Source organism: Callithrix jacchus, chromosome 16 (genome assembly GCF_049354715.1).
Source record: "Callithrix jacchus isolate 240 chromosome 16, calJac240_pri, whole genome shotgun sequence".
NCBI lineage: Eukaryota > Metazoa > Chordata > Mammalia > Primates > Cebidae > Callithrix > Callithrix jacchus.
The window spans coordinates 22,797,018-22,819,661 of record NC_133517.1 but is presented as its reverse complement, the minus strand read 5'-3'; the positions used below and the strand labels follow the sequence as shown (position 1 = coordinate 22,819,661).

General features: G+C 41.5%; 2 protein-coding genes and 1 non-coding gene across 9 annotated transcripts in view; 2 read left to right on the top strand and 1 right to left on the bottom strand.

Annotated features, from left to right (window-relative positions):
- The first annotated feature begins 13,190 nt into the window (after positions 1 to 13,190).
- LOC128929846 (uncharacterized) overlaps positions 13,191 to 22,644 on the top strand; it is a 148,013-nt gene continuing 138,559 nt past the window's right edge. For all 3 annotated transcript variants that reach the window (XM_078352572.1, XM_078352571.1, XM_078352570.1), the window contains exons 1-2: positions 13,191 to 13,291; positions 15,029 to 15,140. In XM_078352572.1, the coding sequence (XP_078208698.1) occupies positions 15,058 to 15,140 (83 nt within the window). In that variant the 5' untranslated portion in view covers positions 13,191 to 13,291; positions 15,029 to 15,057. The remainder of the gene's footprint in view (positions 13,292 to 15,028; positions 15,141 to 22,644) is intronic.
- LOC118148701 (small nucleolar RNA SNORD87) lies at positions 15,186 to 15,278 on the top strand. Its single transcript, XR_004735617.1, has one exon. It is a non-coding gene; the product is annotated as a small nucleolar RNA SNORD87 (small nucleolar RNA).
- Positions 18,389 to 22,644, bottom strand: part of MCMDC2 (minichromosome maintenance domain containing 2) — a 48,534-nt gene continuing 44,278 nt past the window's right edge. For all 5 annotated transcript variants that reach the window (XR_013527870.1, XM_035276659.3, XM_035276658.3 and 2 more), the window contains one exon: positions 18,389 to 19,020. Coding sequence is in view for 4 of the 5 variants with exons in the window: in XM_035276659.3 (XP_035132550.1) it covers positions 18,854 to 19,020 (167 nt within the window). In the remaining variant the exon portion in view is untranslated. The remainder of the gene's footprint in view (positions 19,021 to 22,644) is intronic.

Genomic DNA, 22,644 nt, shown 5'->3' with positions numbered 1-22,644 from the left:
ACTTTGAGAGGCCAAGGCAGGTGGAGCACGAGGTCAGGAATTCAAGACCAACCTGGCCAACATCGTGAAATCCCGTCTCTACTAAAAATACAAAAAAAAAAAAAAAAATGTAGCTGGGTGTGGAGGCAGGCACCTGTAGTCCCAACTACTTAGGAGGCTAAGGCAGGAGAATGGCTTGAACCCGGGAGGCAGAGGTTGCAGTGAGCCAAGATCATACCACTGCACTCCAGCCTGGGTCACACAGCAAGACTCTGTCTCAAAAAAAAAAAAAAGAGAAAGAAAGAAAAGAAAAGAAATCCATAAGTAGGCAGTCCAGGACTGGTAAGGTGGCTTAGTGTAATCAAGGCTTCCACTTATTTCTTGTTGGCCAGAACTGGGTCACAAAGTCACCCCCATGTGTAAGGAAGGTATATCAGTATGAGTTTGGCTTCAGTATCTGCTTTAGCTAGTTTAAAAAGAAAGGGGATTACTAGGTGTTCAAGGCTGCAGTGAGCTGTGATTGAGCCACCACACTGCAGCCTGGGTGATGGAGCAAGGCTGTCTCAAAAAAAAAGAGGCTGGGTGCGGTGGCTCACGCCTGTAATCCCAGCACTTTGGGAGACTGAGGAGGGTGGATCACAAGGTCAACAGATCGAGACCATCCTGGTCAAAATGATGAAACCCCGTCTCTACTAAAAATACAAAAAATTAGCTGGGCATGGTGGCGCGTGCCTGTAATCCCAGCTACTCAGGAGGCTGAGGCAGGAGAATTGCCTGAGCCCAGGAGGCGGAGATTGCGGTGAGCCGAGATCGCAATTGCACTCCAGCCTGGTAACAAGAGCGAAACTCCGTCTCAAAAAAAAAAAAAAAGGAAAGAAAGAAAGAAAAGAAAAAAGGAGGAGGGGGGGAAAGAAGGAAGGAAGAGGGAGAGGGAGGGAGGGAGGGAGGAAGGGAGGGAGGGAGGGAGGGAGGGAAGAAAGGAAGGAGGCTTATAGGTTATTAGTGACTTACAGAATCATGAGATGAAACTAATCTGGTATAGTAACAATTTCTAAATCCATTCCATGGAACTGGGCTGTCAAAGTAGCTGATACCTCTGCCATGACCTGGACTCTGCCTGCCAAACAGGAAGCTTCCCTACAGTGGCTGACTCTGGAAGCATGCTGCCTTTGCTAGACATATGTGATGGTTAATTTTTTTGTGTCAAATTGACTGGGTCAAGGGATGCTCAGATCACCAGTTAAACATTATTTCTGGATGCTATGGACTGAATGTGAGGGAGGCTGAAATAAGATTGCTAGAGCCCAGGAGTTTGAATTCAGCGAGGGCAACAAAGTGAGAACCCATCTCTACAACAAAACTAAACAAAACACAAGGGGTCTGCTAGGGGTACTGAATTCAGTCACCAGAGATCAAGGAAGGCAAAGAGGGATGAAAAGAACCTTCTAGACAGAGGGAAAAGGCACATAAAACATGATACTTTGAAGGAAAGTGCATGGAAGGGGGTGGATTCTTCATATATAGTATTTTATTTAACCCTGAAAATCATAGGAATAAGTACTATATTTCAATTTTCAAATCAATGAGGACTTTGAAAGGCATGTTAAAGGATTTGGACTTAAGGGTTACTAAAAATATGCTATAGAAATGCTGAGGTGGGCTGGGTGCAGTGACTCACGCCTGTAATCCCAGCACTTTGGGAGGCCGAGGTGGGTGGATCACGAGGTCAAGAGATCGAAACCATCCTGGCCAACATGGTGAAACCCCGTCGCTACTAAAAATACAAAAATTAGCTGGGCGTGGTGGCATGCGCCTGTAGTCCCAGCTACTCGGGAGGCTGAGGCAGGAGAATTGCTTGAACCCAGGAGGCGGAGGTTGCAGGGAGCCGAGATTGCGCCACTGCACTCCAGCCTGGCAACAGAGCAAGACTCAAAAAAAAAAAAAAAAAAGAGAAATGCTGAGGTGTTGGGTGCTGGGGAACTCCTGGGAAGCACAGACTTCCCCAGAACATGAAATTCCATAAACCTACTAAAAAAGAAAACAGACCAGGAGATGTTCTTTGCAATGCATATCTGTCAATTGATTAAAGATTAGTATCAGGCCAGGCTCCATGGCTTATGCCTGTAATCCCACTACTTTGGGAGGCTGAGGCAGGTGGATCACTTGAGGTCAGGAGTTCCAGACCAGCCTGGGCAACATGGTGAAACTCTGTCTTTACTAATAGTACAAAAATTAGCCAGGCTTGGGGGTGGGAGACTGTAATCCCAGTTACTTGGGAGGCTAAAGCATGAGAATCACTTGAACCCAGGAGACGGAGTTTGCAATGAGCTGAGATCACACCACTGCATTCCAGCCTGGATGACAGAGTGAGACTCCATCAAAAAAAGAAAGAAAGAAGAAAGAAAGAAAGAAAGAAAGAAAGAAAGAAAGAAAGAAAGAAAGAGAGAAAGAGAGAAAGAGAGAAAGAGAGAAAGAGAGAAAGAGAGAAAGAGAGAAAGAGAGAAAGAAAGAAAGAGAGAGAGAGAGAGAGAGAGAGAGAGAGAGAGAGAGAGAGAGAGAGGGGAAAGGAGAGGAAAGGAAAGGAAAAAGGAAAAAGGAAAAAGGAAAGGGAAAGATATTAGTATCCCATAGATCAATTTTTTAAAATACAAATAGCCGGGCACAGTGGCTCATGCCTGTAATCCCAACACTTTGGAAGGCCGAGGCAGGTGGATCACCTAAGGTCAGGAGTTCAAGACCAGCCTAGCCAACATGGCAAAACCTCTACTATACATACAAAAGTTAGCCAGACGTGGTGGCAGACACCGGTAGTCCCAGCTACTTGGGAGGCTGAGGCAGGAGAATCACTTGAACCCAGGAGGCGGAGGTTGCACTGAGCCAAGATTGTGCCACTGCACTCCAGCCTAGGCGACAGAGTGAAACCGTCTCAAAAAAACAAACAAACAAAAATAGTCCAATAAAAATTCGGCAAAAGCCACAAGGCTGTGATTTATAAAAGAGAACCCCCAAATGATTAAAAACAAGTGAAAAAATGTTGGGAAAAAGGAAAAAATAAAAATAAACAGATATAAAGTTTTGTTTCTGTTATCAAACCAAACTAGGGTCCTTGTGCCTGATGCAGTAAAAAGCCAAACACCCACACTGAGGTTTTGCAGTGGGAGAAAGGAGGGTGTTTATTTGCAGGAGTTTGGTGTTTATTACCAAGCAAGGAGAATGGGGTAGCTCATGCTTAAGACCCAACTTCCTCCTACATGGCTTACAAGCAAGGATTTTTAAAGATGGGTAAATTTCAGGAAAGCAGAAGTTAAAGGCAAAATTGTCAACCCAGAGGTTATATATTTATTTGGCAGAAAAAGGTGGGATATCTTGAGGCAAAGGTGCTTAGAGATCATAGGTGGATTAAAAGACTGATTTGTTTGTGATGAGTTAAGTAAGTGAAGTTTTGTCTAAAAATTTGGGGTCACCAGAAAGGAATGTTACAGTTTGGCCCATGGGCGTGACTTTCTCCAAGCCCCTCAGGAAGAAATTTAAATCAGAGGTCAGAGTTCAGTCCTCAGTTCTCCCACATCTGAGGTCTACATGCCAGGGAATCCACATGGTGGGGGTCCAGGTTTCTGAAAACAACTCAGAAACATGTGCTAAGATGTTGGGACTTATAGTCCCAGCTACTCAGGAGAATGAAGAGGGAGGAGAATGAACCTGAGCCCAGGAGGTTGAGGCTGCAGTGAGCCATGATTGTGCCACTGCACAAAACAAGACCCTAACTCCAAAAAAAATCAGTGGGGGTTGGAGGTGGTGGGGGTGGAGGTGGTAGATAAAGTATAACAGCTAGCCAGAGAGTAAAGGCTTATTATGCACATGAGAAAATGTTACTTGTTTGAAGCACTACAAGATTTATGTATGATGACTGTTGCAAAATGGAAGATAGTCATTCATTTTCTTTTTTTAAATAGGGCCTTGCTGTTTTTGTGTTCTGTGTGGTTAACAATGGGGTAGGGAGCCCATGTCCATGTATAACCTCACCAGTGGACCAAAGTTTCCAAGCCCCTGGAAGAGGGCTCATACACACAGAAGGATGACACTCCCTGAAAGGTGACCTTTGTCTTTTGGGACACAGGGATCTCTGATATATACATATATAACACACAAGAACAAGTATGTAAATACATACATGAAGGATATTCAAATCAGATTTCTTTCTCTTATATACATGGCTGCAATTGCAACATTATGCCCTCTACTTAAGTGTTCCTTCCAGTTAATATCTTCCTTGTCAATCATTACTTTTTCCCTTGGAGACTTTTGAGAACAGCATACTTATTGTCCCTTAAAAGTGAAGCTGGTACCCAGACGCAGTGGGTCATGCCTGTAATCCCAGCACTTTAGGAGACAGAGGTGGGTAGATCACAAGGTCAGGAGTTTGAGACCAACCTGGTCAACATGGTAAAACCCTGTCTCTACTAAAAATACAAAAATTAGCCGGGCATAGTGGCACGTGCCCTACTCAGGAGGCTGAGGCAGGAGAATTGCTTGAATCTGGGAGGGGAAGGTTGGAGCCGAGATCCTGCCACTGCACTCCAGCCTGGGCAACAGAGCAAGACTCCAACTCACACACACAAAAAAAATAATAATAAGTGAAGCTGGTAAAATTTGAGAAAAGGGTTGCTGATTCCGTATAGTAATTCACTGAAAGCTTTAATGGGATGTTAATTTCAGGACATGATTTATATTATCCCTGAGATGTGAATGATATAATTTAAGCTTAGTTTGAATATTTCAATTACTTCCACATTCTGGACTCTCTGTGTCATCATTCTTGAATAATTTTTAAGAGTTAAAAATTATTATTTCTTTTTTTTTTTTAAAGACGGGGTTTCATCATGTTGGTTGGGCTGTTCTTGAACTCCCAACCTCAGGTGATTCGCTCACCTTGGCCTCCAAAGTGCTTGGATTACAGGCATGAGCCACCATGCCCGGCTGAGTTAAAAAGTATTATTTCACATAGCCTAAGCTGGAGTGGCTCCCTGGCTAGTTCATTCTATTTAATTTGATGACTATTGGATGTCTTTATGTTGCTGGGTTCCTTCTCTTTTCCACTTTGCCATCTCAGATAAATTCCCCTCATTTAACAAGACAGTTGCAGCAGGCCTAGGTGTTCTTTCAGTATATAGATAAGAATATTCAGGGGAAGAAGAGGCATTTCTTCCCATATGTGTCTCTTCATCACTGAAGAAAACCTTCCCTCAAGTTCCCTAGCAGACTTCCAGTCAGGTCTCACTGGCGAGATCGAATAATTTTAAAACATTCCCTTGCATTCAGAATTTGTAGTCTTTAAGTAGTTATTTGCAAGGTTTATTCTTAACATAAAATTTAAATGTTTAAAGAGAAAAGGAAAACACTAGTGTCCCACATTGACAATTAAAGCCACTGTGGCTACCCCATTATTTTGGATCCTGGCAGAAATCATAAGTAATTTAGTTAATTTTTACCAAAATTATCTCAGTAATGTTCATGTACATCAAGTGTTTAAGAATCAATTTTCATCCAGATCAGTGCCCTAGTTTCTGACAATTTAATGTATTTTTCTACAGATTTGGAACTTTAACCTTGACAAAAGGTATAAATACTATGATTATCTCAATGTCGATATTATGCTTAAAAATAATCCTGCTTGAGGTAAAGGATCTTGTATAGAAAAGTCATGCATTTATGACTAGGGTCATTTACATTTCTCTTGCATTAACTATTTTGACATGCTTACTATTGAGCAAGGAAAAGCACAAGGATGTGGTTATTACAGTCAACTTCCTACCAGTTCCAACCTCATTTTCTGCTGCAAACATGAAGGGGACATGGGAGGTTCTCAAAATAATTCATTAATGTGAAAAAGGGCAGAGAGCCAAATGTATTAACTTACTAATGAGATTTACATGTGTAAGTGCAGACTATAGATTATGACGGCCCATAAAAAATAATATCCTATATGCCCCTGAATCCACATGTATGTCTATCTACAAAATGTAAACTTTCTAAGGTAGTCATGATTATATTATCAAAGAAGGGCTATTTTTAAAAAGTTACTTTTGATAAGCTATATCTGATTTAAACCATGAAACTTTCCCTTTGAAGTGGTTATAGTTGTATTTGCAATTGTCAGCATTAACTCAGTTCAACAACTTAGAGACCAGCGACCCCCAGGGATGCACTCATTGCTGGAAAACACTGAAGCCTTTTTATAATGCCACTCAGGATGAAGAAGTGATGGGCTGAGGGGGTAAATCTTAGAAATGGCTTATTTTTGCAGCCTGCAGAGAAAATGTACTGCTTTAAAAGTATTTTTTCAATTTAATCTAATTACAAAATCAATGCATAGTAAAAATCCAAATAGGAAAGAAAGATATAATAAAAAATAAAAATATCACTCTCCCCTCAAACCCAAGTTTCACTCCCAGAGGTGTTCATCAGAAAATTACAAACAGGTTCTTGTTTGTTTGTTTGCTTCTTTGAGACAAGAATATCAGTCTGTCAGCCAGACTGGAGTGCAGTGGCTCGATCTCAGCTCACGGCAACCTCTACCTCCTGGGCTCAAGTGATTCTCGTGCCTCAGCCTCCCAAGTAGCTGGGACTACAGACGCACACTACCACACCTGGCTAATTTTTTTTGGTAGAAACAGTGTTTTACCATGTTGCCCAGGCTGGTCTGGAACTCCTGGACTCGAGAATCCACCCGCCTTGGCCTCCAAAAGTGTTGGGATTACAGGTGTGCCCCACCATGCCAAGCCATAAACAGGTCCTTTTGTAGTCTCTCCAAAAAGTCTTATGCATTAACAATCATATATATGCTTCTTGTTTTCTTTTACTTTTTTCTTTCTTTTTTTTTTTGAGACAGGGTCTCACTCTGTCACCAAGGCTTGAATACAGTGGTGAAATCAGATTCACTGCAGCCTCAATGTCCTTGGTTCAAGCTGTCCTTTCACCTCAGCCTCTGGTGTAGCTGGGACTACAGGCATGTACCACGATGCCCTGATAATTTTTTTATTTTTTGTAGATATGGAGTCTCCTTTTGTTGCTCAGCTGGTCTCAAACTCCTAGGCTCAAGTGATCTTCCCTCCCGTCCTGCATTTTTAAATCTAACCAAAAATGCAGTCTTTCAAATACCTTCTGTACCTAGCTTTTATTTATTTATTTATTTATTTATTTTAATTTTTTGAGATAGAGTTTCGCTCTTGTCACCCACGCTGGAGTGCAATGGCGTGATCTCGGCTCACCGCAACTTCCGCCTCCTGGGTTCAGGCAATTCTCCTGCCTCAGCCTCCTGAGTAGCTGGGATTACAGGCACACGCCACCATGCCCAGCTAATTTTTTGCATTTTTAGTAGAGACGGGGTTTCACCATGTTGACCAGGATGGTCTCGATCTCTTGACCTCGTGATCCACCCGCCTCGGCCTCCCAAAGTGCTGGGACCACAGGCTTGAGCCACCTAGCTTTTAAAATTTTAAATATCTTGAAAATTTTTCCAAATCAGCACATATGTGTGATTTATTTATTTAGTCATTCAACAAGTATTTATTAAGTGCTAGGGACTGTATTAGGTGAATAAAAGGTGAATAAAACAGACAATGACTTTTCTCTCACAGGACTTATATTGCGGTGAGGGTATAAAAGTATGTAAGTTAAAAAAAAAAAAAAAAGAAAATTGCAGATTCTGTTAAGTGTTAATGGAGGAAATAAAAAGGGAGATGTGCTGGAGTTGGCCCACTTTAGACAGGTGGGGGAAATGTGGTCTCTCTGAGAAGTTGATACTAAAACTGAGATCAAAAAGGAAAGATTAAAAAATCTGAGACAAGAGAATTCCAGGCAACAGTAAAGGCCTTGGGATGTGAAAATTGTTTGATATGTTTCAAGAACTAAAAGTAGGCCACAGTTACTAAAGAAGCAGTAAATGAGGTAGGCCATATGAAGATAGGTCGATTTTTTTCCTTTTTAAAATGTCTTTTAAAAAATTATTTATTGGCCGGGCATGTTGGCTCACACCTGTAATCCCAGCACTTTGGGAGACTGAGGTGGGAGGATCACGAGGTCAGGAGTTCGAGACCAGCCTGACCAATATGGTGAAACCCTGTCGCTACTAAAAATACAAAAATTAGCCGGGCATGATGGTGTGTGCCTATAATCCCAGCTACTCAGGAGACTGAGGCAGGAGAGTTTTTTGAAGCTGGGAAGATGGAGTTGCAGTAATCTGAGATCAGGCCACTGCCCTCTAGCCTAGGCAACAGAGCCAGACTCTGTCTCAAAAAAAAAAAAATTATTGATTGTAAGCCAAATGTGGTGACTCACACCTGTCATTCCATCACTTTGGGAGGTTAAGGTGGGTGGATCACTTGAGGTCAGGAATTCAAGACCAGCCTGGCCAACATGGGGAAACTCTGTCTCTATGAAAAATACAAAAATTAGCCAGGAAGTAGTGGCAGGCGCCTGTAATCCCAGCTACTCAGGAGGCTGAGACAGGAGAATTGCTTGAGCCCGGGAGGCAGAGCTTGCAGTGACCTGAGATCACATCACTGCACTCCAGCCTTGGTGACAGAGTGAGATTCTATTTCAAAAAAAAAGAAAAAAATTGTTTATTGTAGTAAAATACATGTAACACAATTTACCATCTTAACCATTTTTAAGTCTATAGTTCAGTGTTAAATACATACCATCCACAGATTAGGAGAAAACATTTGGAATATATAAAGAACAAAAATCACAATTTGTTTTGCTAGGCTTAGATATTCATACTCTATGTATGCCAAGGTGAGAGGATCACTTGAGGCCAGGAGTTGGAGACCAGCCCAGCCACTCTCTTGCCAGTATCCCTTGATGCACAAAATTTTTTAATTTGATGAAATACAATTTAGTTTTCGTTTTGTTGCCTGTGTTTTTGGCGTTAGAGCCAAAAAATCACTGCCAGATCCAATGTCATGAAGATTATTCCCTATGTTTTCTTCTAGAATTTTATAGTTATAACTCCTAAATTTAGGTATTTGATCCATTTTGAGTTAATCTTTTTATATGATGTCAGATAAAAGTCCAACTACTTCTTCTTCTTGTATTGGATATCCAGTTTTCCCAGCACCATTTGTGGGAAAGTCTGTCATTTCCACATAGATGGTATTGGCACCCATGCAAAAATCAATTGATCATATACACAAGTGGATACTTTAAAAGTACAATGGGAAATTATGGATATTAGTAATCAAGGCTTCTAGGAGTCTCTACATTGACTTTCTTAAGCCCTTTTGGAAGTGATAGACGCAAATGAGAAAAGGGAATTCTAAACTCCAAAAACCCCTTTACTAAGAGCAAAACATACAGTAGTGAACATTAAACTTGGCGTTTTTTTAACAAGAAACTATAGGGAAAATAAAAGTTTTGGTAGGAAGTGGAAACTCAAGAAACGAACCAAAGAAGAGAGGAAGTTAAGGAAGTTTTCAATAGAGATGAAGAAATACAAAGGCTTCAATAGAAAAAGAGAAAGGAATAAGAAGAAAATGAAAGGGCTAGGCACGGTGGCTTACACCTGTAATCACAGCATTTTGGGAGGCTGAGGTGGGAGGATCAGTTGAGGCAAGGATTTTGAGCCCAGACTAGCCAACATGGTGAAAACCCATCTCTACTAAAAATACAAACATTATCCAGGCACAGTGTCAGAAGCCTGTAGTCCCAGCTACTCAGGTGGCTGAGGTAGGAGAATCACTTAAACCCAGGAGGCAGAGGTTGCAGTGAGTGGAGATCCCACCACTCCAGCCTGGGCAACAGAGCGAAAGACTGTCTCAAAACAAACAAACAAACAAACAAACGAAAAACAGAAAAAAAATTTGTGGTGTATTTACATAAGGGAATACCATTCAGCAATAAGAGGAATTAACTGTTGTAACACACAACCACATGGATTAATCTCAAAATAATTATGCTGACTGAAAGCAGCCAGACCAAAACACAGTGCATACTGGCCCATCAAACTGTATACATTAAATAGGGTGCAGTTTTTTGTATGTCAAAAATTCCTCAATAACACTGTAAATAAAGTATATACTGAATGATTTCATTTAAACAAATTATGGAAAAAGCAAATTGATCTATAGTGACAGAAAACGAATCAGTGGTTCCCTGGTGCAGCTGAGCAGAGTGATGTGAGGGTGATTTTTGGATTAGGGTATGAAGAAATGTTTGTGGATGATTAATATGCTGATTATCTTGAATGTGGTGAAGGTTTCACAGGTGATGTTTCCACGTATGTCAAAACTTATTCAATTTTTCATTTTCAGTATGTGCAGTTTTTATATGTCAATAAAGCTGTGCTAAACAAAAGCAATTTTTGCTTTTGTAACATAAGTGGAACTGAAAATCTGTATCCATTCTTTGTCAGAATTCCTATATCTTTCATCATATCCTTGTAATCTTTTTCTCACTTTGTATAGTAAAGAGAAGTGAGCTCATGAGATTCAGAGCAATACCCTCACACTTTAAAGTTAAGTTTCCTCTGTGTGTGCAGGCACTATTAGCAGCCTACCCAACAGGTGTCTCTCTTCCCTGTCAGAGTCCACTTTCTCATATTATAGGCTGACAATGCCTGGACTAGTAACCCAATCAAGGCCAGTGACACCGGAAGAGAAGTTTACTGTGGGCATTCTGGGGAAGATTTTCCACCCTGGTTAAAAGAGAAACATGTGAAATGTCCCTCCTTCCCGCCTTTGAATGTTGTTATAGGAAGATATAGCTGGGCACAGTGACTCACATCTGTAACTCAGCACTTTGGGAGGCTGGGGTGGGTAGATCACTTGAGGTCAGGAGTTTGAGGCCAGCCTGGCCAACATGATAAAACCCTGTCTCTACTAAAAATACAAAAATTAGCTTGGTGTGGTGGCTGGCGCCTGTAATCCCAGCTATTCAGGAGGCTGAGCCAGTAGAATAGCTTGAACCCAGGAGGTAGAGGTTGCAGTGAGCCAAGATACCGCCACTGCATGTCAGCCTGGGTGACAGAGCAAGACTCTGTCTCAAAAAACAAAAACAAAAAAGATATAATGTTTTCAGGTATGGGAGACTTTTTGCAACTATGAAGGGAAAACCAAGAATCTCAGAGAAGTCAACCAGAAACCCTGACAGTGTTTTCCTGCTAAATTAATCAACCTCTAGATTTCTTGTAATATGGAATAATACCTAGAACCATCTACCTCTAGATTTCTTGTAATATGGAATAATATACTCCTCATTTTCCAGAAGCTACTTTAGTTGCATATTTTGTTACTTGCAGTTGAAAACAGACATTTAATGACATTAGTAATTAAAATAACTGACTAAGATGATAACCTGAAATGGGTGGTTACACAGTTTTAGCAACATTTAAATTTTAGTCAAGATATTTAATTGTATCCTTTCTGAAGAAAGAGCATAGTAGTCAATAAGGCAGTGGCCCCTTCCAAATCTGTCCACCTAGCTCAGCTATTTCTTCCTAGTAGAGGCCAATGAATGCCCTGTGAGTGCCTGCAGGAGACACCACAAAGCTGTCAGCAATGCAGGAGTTAGCCTGTTCGGAACCATGGCAGAGGAACTGTCCATGTTTGCCTCCTGTTATGATATGGCCCTGGGCACAGTGGCAACAAGAACTTGCCTAAATTGTTGCCTTAGCATCTATGGATTTGATGTCCAAACTAACTTTCACTTACACCTTTCAGTAATGGTGGCTCCCACAGCTGCTCCTTCACACTGCAGGTGACTGCCCAGATTGCAAAATTAGGTTGTGCAAGCAACATCCAGCCAGGAATCCTAGCCAATGAAGCAGATTGGGTCCATGTGACTACTTAACAGAAGAAACAGCTTCCACTTGAAGGTCCAAACAAAGATTTTTAAGCTCCTGTAAAGCACTTTGCAATCCTTTGTTAAAGGAGGTAGAATCACAATTTGTTTTGCTAGGCTTACTAGGCTTAGATATTCATACTCTATGTTACTTGAGGCAAACTGAAATTTTGTACTGGATTTTGTATTCATTTCTTAGATTTCCAGTTTCTAGAGGAGAGACTGGCCAGGTGCTGTGGCTCAGGCCTGTAATCCCAGTAGTTTGAGAAGCCAAGGTGAGAGGATCGCTTGAGGCCAGGAGCTGGAGACTAGCCTGGTCAACATGGTGAGACCGCATTTCTACAAAACATTTCAAAAATTAGCAGGGCATGGTGGTGAGCACCTAGGGTGCGAGGATCTCTTGAGGATCCTAAAAGGTGGAAGCTGCAATGAGCCATGACTGCACTACTGCACTCCAGGCTGTGCAACAGAAGATCCTGTCTCAAAAAAAACAAAACCAACCAACCAAAAATCAAAAAAGTTAAAGGAGAGGTGATCTATCTTTAACGGATTCAATTGTTTAATTATATGCTTTCATGTGTATAGTTTCTGGCAACAAGATCATAAACCTTTCTCCTCCAGCACCAAGCCCAGTGCTTTGTAGCCAAGATTCCACAATATAATGACTAAGAAAAACAGGAGTAATAAAACATAGAAATCAATAGCAAATTATAACATGTTCATAAACAAGCTAGGTAATTGGTTTATGAATGCTATATGTGTGTGTGTTTGTTGTTGTTCGTTTGTTTGAGACGAATCTTGCCCAGGCTGGACTGCGGTGGTGCGATCTCGGCTCACTGCAACCTCCGCTGCCTGGCTGCAAGCGATTTCTCCCGCCTCAGCCTTCCGAGTAGTTGGGACTACAGGCACGCGCCACCACAGCCAGCTAATTTTTTGGCATTTTTTGTAGAGACGGGGGTTTCACCATGTTGGCCAGGCTGGTCTCGAACTCCTAACCTCAAGTGAGTTGCCGGTCACGGCCTCCCAAAGTGCTGGGATTACAGGCGTGAGCCAATGCGCACTGCCTTTTAGGGCATATTCTGCTCGTTTGCATTCACTGCAAACTGGTAGATTAATCACTGACTAACTCTAGCAGAGATACTCCTGAGCCTGAAAGCCCCTGCGGAAGTCACAAAGTCCCCAACATAAACTTGTGTGGCACAGGGCGGCGCCGCACAGCGCTAACAAGTAACAGAGCGAAAGTGCAGGTCTAACCGCCCCCCGCAAGCCCCTGCCTTCAGCCCCCCTTCGCACCCGGGGAGGGGCGGGGCCGCGTACCGGAAAAGGCGGGGCCACCGGAGTGCCTAAGTGCGGCTCTCGGACGCAGCGCTTCCTTTCTCGCGCGGCCGGCGAGGGAGAAAGCAGAGTAAAGAGCCGTCGATCATGTTGATGTGGCGGTGGCGGAGCCTGAGGGCCAGTCGCTGGGCTCTGCGAGGTGAGAGTGATTGCGGTCTTAGTTCCCCCTACCCTACGTGCGGGTTCCTCCGCCATGTGGGTGCAGAGCGCGGCCCCTGTGCCTTCCCCAGTCGCCAGCGGAGCGGGCGGCGGCTGCGTAGGCCGAAAGGCTACGCTCCCAGCGCCAAGGTCCACGAGCTTAGTTCCTGAGCCATCTGCGCAGTCGCGTTTTGAGAGTAACCACCCTGAGAGGCTTACCTGACCTTGTTCCATCAACATCGCTTCACTGTCCTCTCTGCTCAGAAACTGGTCAAGAGCCTTGTGACTTAAGAAGGCGCCTGCAAGGGACCACCGGGGGCTTTGTGCTCCACCCGGCCTTGGCCACCTCTCTCTTGTGTACCCAGCAAAGCTGTGCGTGCGGCCTTGGCGGTTTCAGGCCTTTAGTAGGCAGCCTATTTTCCTTAAAAGGGAGCATTTTATATATGGGGAGATGACGATCCCTTAGATGTCAGGATGACCCTTATTTAACCGTACTTTGTGAGTGGCTTTGGAATTTTAGTAAGCACGGTTTACAGTCAGTACTAGTCACGGCCCATTCATAGAGGTAGTCGGTGTTTGTAATAGGCTCCAAAGTCAAGGCGTGGAGGTTGGAGAACTTGGACAACACGTGCAAGTATAGAAGGCCCTTAGGCTAAATGCCTGCCACACACATAGAGATGCTTACATTTACATAGAGACGTGTATTTCTGGACATAATACAGAAGAAACCGGGTCAGCCCCTGGGGGCCTGGAAAAACCTGCTAGCTATTCAGAAACTTTTTTTTTTTTTTTTTTTGAGACAGTCTCATTCTGTCGCCCAGGCTGGAGTGCAGTGGCGCAATCTCGGCTCACTGAAACATCCGCCTCCCGGGTTCAAGCAATTCTATGCTTAAGCTTCCCGAGTAGCTGGGATTGTAGGCGCCCGCCACCACCCCTGTACTGCAGTGGTGCAGTCTCGGCTCACTGCTACTTCCACCTCCTGGGTTCAAGCGATTCTCCTGCTTCAGCCTTCTGAGTAGCTGGGATTACAGGCATGTGCCACCATGCCCGGCTAATTTTTTGTATTTTTAGTAGAGACAGGGTTTTGCCATATTGGCCAGGCTGGTCTCGGAACTCCTGGCCTCAGGTGATCCGCCCACGTAGTATTAAAAGGCGTGAGCCGCCGGGCCCCGCCCAATTTTTAAGCTTTGTAAAGATAGAGTCTAGTTCCAAGTCATTTAATATTGCTTTGGCAATTATTTATTCTCCTGGGGTGCTGTATGATATTTTGCCCAGGCCATGCCCTTTGCAGTATTCGGTTAACTTGGGACTTAATTTTACAGGAATGTGTCCAGTAAAAATGCCAATATAAGTATCTCTGCTCTAAAAACTGCTAGATTTGCCATTATAATCTTTTTAGGTGAAAGTCTTCATGCTAGTTTTTATACATCTAACCTGGCTTATAGTTCATCCGGGTCAAGCTGTGAGACAGAAAAGCAGTGGCTGTGTACTCACTGGGACAATTGTGTCTGCTTCCCAGGTTCAAATAATTTTTATTCCTCTGCCTCCCCAGGTGCTGGGATTATAGGCGTGAGCCACCACACCCAGCCAGTACTTTTTTATTAAAAAATGGGTTAGGGGTCTGAAAGGTAGGTTGCAAGTACCTAATGAGATTCTCTTCCTGGACCGTTCGTACATATAAGATGCCAAACAAATGCAAATAAAAATGGGAATTCAGAATGTAATATTTAATTTCCAGGTGCAAGAAAGCCTTTGAGTTGAAGATGTATGAAGGTCATCATGACAGATGTTTTCCAAAAACTTAAAAAAGTCTGTGAAATAACTACTAGGATCATACAGCATGTATTGAGGTACCTAAAATTAATGTTATGTATTCTTGACAGATAGGATTAATAGCTGGCACAATGATGACTTAAATTATTTTTTGCCGTTTACCCAGCTGAGGGTGTCTTTGAAGAAATAATTTTAATTAAGACTGAGATGCCAGTAATCTACATTGATTAATTACTGACATGCATGCAAGGCAATATTTAATTAAGAGGGGTGAATGAATATTCTTTTTTTTTTAGCATATAGGTTGCTGTAGATGAATGTTCTTCACTGTTGTATTTAAAAATACTTCTGCTTTGCTGCCTCAAGTAAGTGTGATTTGTCAAGCAACTGTATCTGCCGATAGTTCAGAAAGTATCTGATAAACTCCAAAGGGTGGGGGCCAATTCTTGTTGACTTGCCTTTGCATGTGTGTATTCTCAACATTAATTTTTGAGGGGCACTTGTTAATATTGAGGTTATATGAGAACTTTGAGTATGGAATGATTTTCACGGTTGGTTTCTGACTTTGTTTTGGAGGTGTGGCATGCAACATTTTGGAAAGAAAATTGAAGACTGTCAAGAAAACATGAACAGAAGTAAATGATGAAATGAGTATTTTATTTGATGTTGATAAACATCACAATAAATTATGGAGAAAATATGTGTTTGGCTAATTGTTTAAATTGCTGAACAATAAATTGTTTTCTTTTAAATCCGCTCTAAAGAGCTCCATTCTCATACTCACTAGTCAGGCCTGTTTTTAACATACTCGAAACAATATAATCTTGTCAATAATTGGCTTATTTGTGGGTGGTGATTCTCATTGAGGCGAACAGGTGGGGAAACATTGTTTGTACCTCTAGGTTTCCTGTTTGGCCTCCCCTTCAGAGCCTGCTGTTGTGCCAGGTGGTTGGATTCTTAAAACTTCTTAATGCCAAATAGCAATCGTTTCACCTTATTCAGTTTGCTTTTCATCTTTGTGAACGAAAAGTCATCCTAATACTAGTACACATAATAACTAAGCAATATGCTGTGTTATGAGAAATAAGACTGAACCAGGCCAGTCTGTCTAGGACTAAATTGGTAAGAATTCTAAAGCTGAATTTATATCTGGGTGAATGAAGGCTTACAGCTAAATCTTCTGTTGAGTACTGGCTTATAAATTACTTTTACCAAGGTTATAATTTGCATGTGATACATGATATAAAACCTATATAGCAACATCTTAGTTCCCTCAAGTATAGACTTGTGGGGTATAAGTACAGTTTGGTTGCATGGGTATATGAAGTAGTTTGGAGTCAGATTTTTGTGCAGCCATTACCTGAATGGTGTAGTTTGTACCCATTAAGTAATTTTTCACCCCACTCCCTTCTAATTATCCAATAACTTTCAAAACACCATTGGCATCATATTTAATATTAATGTATTACCTCCTGTAATTGTTTATCTTTCTGAATGTACACTTACACTCTTTAGGTACTGAAATAAAAGATTTAGTAAATGCAACCCCTGTAATGAGAAATGTAAACATTTAATTTTTTGTATGGAAGTGGCCCTCTTTGAGACTGAGGTTGGGAGGGTCCTTTGAGCTGGGGAGACTAAGGTGGCAGTGAGCTGTGGTTGCATCAGTACACTCCAGCTTGGGTAACAACTATATAAATATAGATAAGTAAATAAGTCATTTTTGTGCCATGCATGGTGGCTCACCCTTGTAATCCCATCGCCTTGGGAAGCTGAGGTACTGGGATGGGAGGAATACGTTGAGACCAGCCTGGAAAACATGGTAAAACCCCATCTCTACAAAAATGTAAAAATTAGCCCAGGTGGTGGCATGTGCCTGAGCTACTTGGAAGGCTAAGATGGAGGAATTGCTTGAGACTGCAAGGTCGAGGCTGTAGGAAGCTGAGATGGTGCTATTGCACTCCATACTGGGTGACAGCCCCTGTCTCAAAAAATGTTTTTAAACTTTCAAATTGTAAAAGGATCCTAGTTTCATAAAATAGGAATGTGTTTTGACTTCACCCCATACAGAGCCAGAAATATTTGAAATGTATTTGAGATGCAAAATAAAGGTCAACATTATAGAACTGTAATGTAAATATGTTGTTGAACACTACCTTTGTTGGTGAGTGCGTTGGCTCACACCTGTAATCCCAGCACTTGGGGAGACTGAGGCAGGCAGATCATCTGAGGTCGGGAGTTTGAGACCAGCCTGGCCAACATGGGGAAACCCTGTCTACTAAAAATTCAACAATTAGCTGGTTGTGGATCGCACGTGTAATCCCAGCTACTTGGGAGACTGAGGTAGGAGAATTGCTTGAATGCAGGAGGTGGAGATTGCAGTGAACCAAGATTGCCCTATTGTACTCCAGCCTGGGCAACAGAGTGAGACCCTATCAAAAACCAAAAATACTACCTTTGTCTTCTGAAAATTAATACTGTTAAGTCCCTGCTACTAGTTAGGTATTCAATAGTAGTGAACAACTTCCTCTGGAGAGTGGGAGAGGTCCAGCTGCATAGTTAAGCAGCCTTATGAAGGGATCAATTTTGAAAGAATTGATGCATGGTAGCATCTTGATTAATAAAGCGGCAATTTGGTAATGACATTCTGCTTTTCTGTGAATAGAACTGATCTTTTATTAAAGTTATGAAAACTGAACTAAAAAGTATTTATAAATTTTACAAGATAGGTTTGTTTATTCATGATGCCCCTATCTTTTTTTTTTTTTTTTTTTTTGAGACGTCTCCCTCTTTTGCCAGCCTAGAGTGCAGTGGCACAATCTCAGCTTACTGCAACCTCTGCCTCCTGTGTTCAAGCGATTCTGCCTCAGCCTCCTGAGTAGCTGGGGCTACAGACGTGCACCACCATGCCCAGCTAATTTTTGCATTTTTAGTAGAGACAGGGTTCACCATGTTGGCCAGGATGGTCTCAATCTCAACCTCACGATCAGCCCACCTCAGCTTCCCAAGGTGTTGGGATTACAGGCAGGAGCTACCTTGCCCAGCCAATGCCCCTATCTTTTCAAGGCAGGTATCTTCTCTCCAAAAATGAGGACTAGATTTGCAAATTGGTTTATTTGCCTTTTGGAACCTTTCTTGTAATCAGTTAGGATTAAAGAACCAATTTATAAGTTATTAGCTCCTTGGTTTCCTGTATTTTTTTCATTTAACCTGGCATATACATAAGGAAAACTTCCAAGGCTTTTCCTGATTCCATATTTAGGGCTTCTAAAACAGTGGTATGTAATGGACATGTCAATAATAAAGTATGAAAAGGCCTTACATTTAAATCTTCACGTATAAAGTTTTTACTCATCAGTTTAGCAAGTTCACAAATGGAAAAAAAATTTTTAAATAATTTGTAGGTAAAGAGATTGCCGTCTTGTGACAATAGAATGAACTAACATAAAGGTTGCCATTTTTCATATTGCTTACATTGCAACATTCTTTACATTTTTATCTGTTCACTGGTATTCTGGGCTAACCACAAGGTTTTTCTTTATAGTATTCTTGACAACTTTATCATTTCAAATTATTCTAAGTTTTAAAATTCTTTTGGTTTTAGAGGTTTGGATTAGTATTTATCCTGCTAGCAGTTTTGAGGGGACTATATTTTGCATTTTTAAAAATAGTATTGTAATATATTCCTGTACACAGTATTAATGGAAGCATTAATTCAAAGTCACTCTCAAAATACTCACACTTTTTCTCCACTGCTTAGGTAGGAAAGAACAAAAATTCCTCAAATTACTTATTCATCACTAGAGAAAATAGTCGTCCCAGGTCCATATGTGGCAATAAACTGTTCCAGCTGTTGTTGGCACTGAGTCAGATAGAGATCCCTTTGCTCTAAGTATTCTTCATTATACAGTTCAAATGGAAATACTGCATTCGGAGCAACACAAAATACAGTGGCCCCTAAATGAAGAAGATAATAGAGTGTAAATGACAAATACTCCTTAAAATGACACATATGAAATCACATTTTCAACCAAAATACTTTAATATAATCTTAAAAATTAAGTCTGAGCCCGTGTGATTCTGTGAAAAATAAAAGCTAAAAAATTAAGTTATGACCTGTTCAGTAGAGTATTTCAATAATCATTGAAATCTGACTCTTGTTTTCTGAAACCCAGAAAGCAGGTTCAGTAAATGCACAAACATTGGTACCAGGGCCAATGGAAGAAGTATGTCGATGTTTATATTTTAAGGTTTGAAACTATAGAAATTTGTCTTCTACTGAAATAGTCATTATAGTTTTGAAGCCAAAGAGTGATGTGAGGAGGTGAAAGGAGTAGGGAGAAAAGGCACTGGAAGGTAGGGAAGCACTAATCTTTATTTGATAAAGCTTAAATGGATGATCAAAGATAGAAGACATTGTAGTACATTTCTCAGTTGTTAAAACCATTCACAGGCCGGGCGCGGTGGCTCATGCCTGTAATCCCAGCACTTTGGGAGGCCAAGGTGGGTGGATCACGAGGTCAACAGATCGAGACCATCCTGGTCAACACGGTGAAACCCCGTCTGTACTAAAAATGCAAAAAATTAGCTCAGCATGGTGGCGCGTGCCTGTAATCCCAGCTACTCAGGAGGCTGAGGTAGGAGAGTTGCCTGAACCTAGGAGGCAGAGGTTGTGGTGAGCCGAGATTGTGCCATTGCACTCCAGCCTGGGTAACAAGAGCCAAACTCAGTCTCAAAAAAAAAAAAAACCATTCACGTAAAGGCAGACATTAATCTATAGAAGGGTTTTAAGAACATTTTATGGGAAAAGGACAAACTCACTTTAGATTTGGCAATGATTTCATTGATGAAATCTATATTTGATGGAATGTGACATCAAAAGTACAGGCACCAAAAGAAAATATAGATAAATGGGACCACATCAAAATTTAAAACTGCATAAAATGATGCAATCAACAGTGAAAAGGCAACCCATGGAATGGGAGAAATACTTACAAATCATATCTGATAAAGGGGTCTGTAAATCCACAATAAGAAAACAATCATCAAAAAAATGAGCAGAGGACTAAAGTAGACATTTCTCTAAAGTAGAACAAATGACCAATAAGCATATGAGAAAGATGCTCAACGTCCCTAATCACTAGGAAAACACAAATTAAAACTATAATGAGATACCACCTCACACCCAGAAGGATTTATTATAAAAATAAATACAGGTGGCCCACGCCTGTAATCCCAGCACTTTGGGAGGCCAAGGTTGGTGGATCACAAGGTCAGGAGTTCAAGACCAGCCTGACCAATATGATAAAACCCTGTCTCTACTAAAAAAATGCAAAAATTAGTTGGGGTGGTGACACGTGCCTGTAATCTCAGCTACTCAGGAGGCTGAGGCAGGAGAATCACTTGAACCTGGAAAGCGGAGGTTGCAGTGAGCAGAGATGGCACCACTGCACTCCAGCCTGGGCGACAGAGTGAGATTCTGTCGCAAAAAATAATAAAAATAAAAAACAGAAAATGACAAGTGTTGGAGAGGATGTGGAGAAATTGGAACCTTTGTGCACTGTTGAGAATAGGCAATGGTACACCCACTGTGGAAAACAGGATGGCAGTTCATCAAAAAGAGTAAACAATTACTGTATGATATGGCAGTTTCACTTCTGGGTATATACCCAAAAGAAGTGAAAGCAGGGTCTCAAAGAGAATATTAGCACACCCATGTTCATAGCAGTGTAATTCACAATAGTCAAAGATGGAAGCAACAGAAATATGCATTGACAGGTGAATGGATAGACAAAACACTGTATTTACATACAATAGGGTATTATTTGGCCTTAAAAAGGAAGGAAATTCTAATACATGCATAATACGGATAAACCTTGAGAACATTATGCTAAATCAAATAAGCCAGTCATGAAAGGACAAATGTATGATTCCACTTATATGAGGTACCTAGAATAGTCAAATACATAGAGGCAGTAGAGTTAATGGTTGCGGGGGGGGGGGGGGCGGGTAGAGGAGGAAATGAGGAGTTAATGTTTAATGGGTAAGCAGTTTCAGTTTGGAAGGTGAAAAAGTTCTGGAGATGAACGAACAGTGGTGACAGTTGCACAACAGCAAATGTGAATATACTTAACACTACAGAACTGAACATTTTAAAATGGTTAAAATAAGTAGATTTTATGTATATTTTACTTCAATTTAAAAATTGACCATGAAGAGTTAAGTTCTTCTTTTCTTCATTAATTCATTGAACAAATACTTAAATGTGACAGGTCAAGCGTACAGTTGCTAGCCAAACAGTGACTACCTTCCTAGAGCCTCTTAAGAGCCTCAGACTTCTGACTGCTCCCTTTCCTACTTAACCTTCTCTGAAAGCTTACTGTTCCTTAAGAACACTGCTTTCCTTGTGCCTCTCCAAAATGAAGCTATTTTTTCCCAAACATCCCACATACATAGTGTCACAAGACACAATCAGAGCCTAGCTTGTAGCCCCTCTGTTACTTGCAGACCATTCTTTCCCCTGCTTCTCTTTCGGTAAAAATCCTTTCTCCTTTGATGCTCAGTGCCACCTGGTTTTACCATCCTTCTCCTATAGCCAACCAGCAGCTCTCAGCACTTGGCTCACAATCTTCCTTTCTTCCCTAATACCTGACATAAAGCGATTTTCATGTGGATGACCCATTTAACTCCCTTGAGATGTCTCCCACATTTCTCTTCCACATCAGCCATACACCCCACAGTTATAGGAAACTAATATCACAAGAAACTTACTTCAAAACCTTGAGTTCCCACTCACTTCAAATCCACAACCCACTCCCCTACACTACCTCCTATGCTTCCAGCTCACTTGCTCAAATGTTTCAGGTCTACTTCAGTGACCTCCAATCTGCTTCCTCCAATTCACTTCCTTCCTTAATCAGCTTAATAGTCCCTCCCTTGCCAGCCCCCCCCCCCACTCCTTTGCCCCTCAGCACCACTCTGCCACACTCACCTATCAAAACCTCAATTCTGCAGGAACCCAACCATTCACCTTGTGCTGGCATGAAGGCTGCTAGGCAGAAAATCACACGACTGGCATTTCTTTTCCCTTTAAGTGAATCACAGTACCTTTAAACAGTCCCTGCCTGCCTGGCATTTGTTTCCCTCAGACACTTCTAGCCCCCACAATGACTATTATATTCCATTATTTTCTCCTCAAACCTTTCATTTTCAGCTGATGACATTGAATAAAGTGTATGGCCAGACCTACAAACTTACCTGGTTCTGTATCCGTTTTCTTCCCATCTGTAAAATGAAAAAGTGACTCATCTATCAGAGGCTAATTCATACACTCTGGATCCTATCCCCTCTCACCTTTTTTGTACTTCACACGTTGATCTTCCTCTTTTTCTATAGTATTATTAGTTTATTCTTTACTGCACATCATATGATTTAATACCTTATATCTTAAAAATAAAAAGTTCCTTCCTGAACCACACATCCTCCTCCAGTTTTCCCTTACTTCTTTTCTCATCTTCATAGTTTGTCTATGTGTGCTGTCTCCATAGCCTCATCTCCATTCCCATGCCACTAAAATAGCTC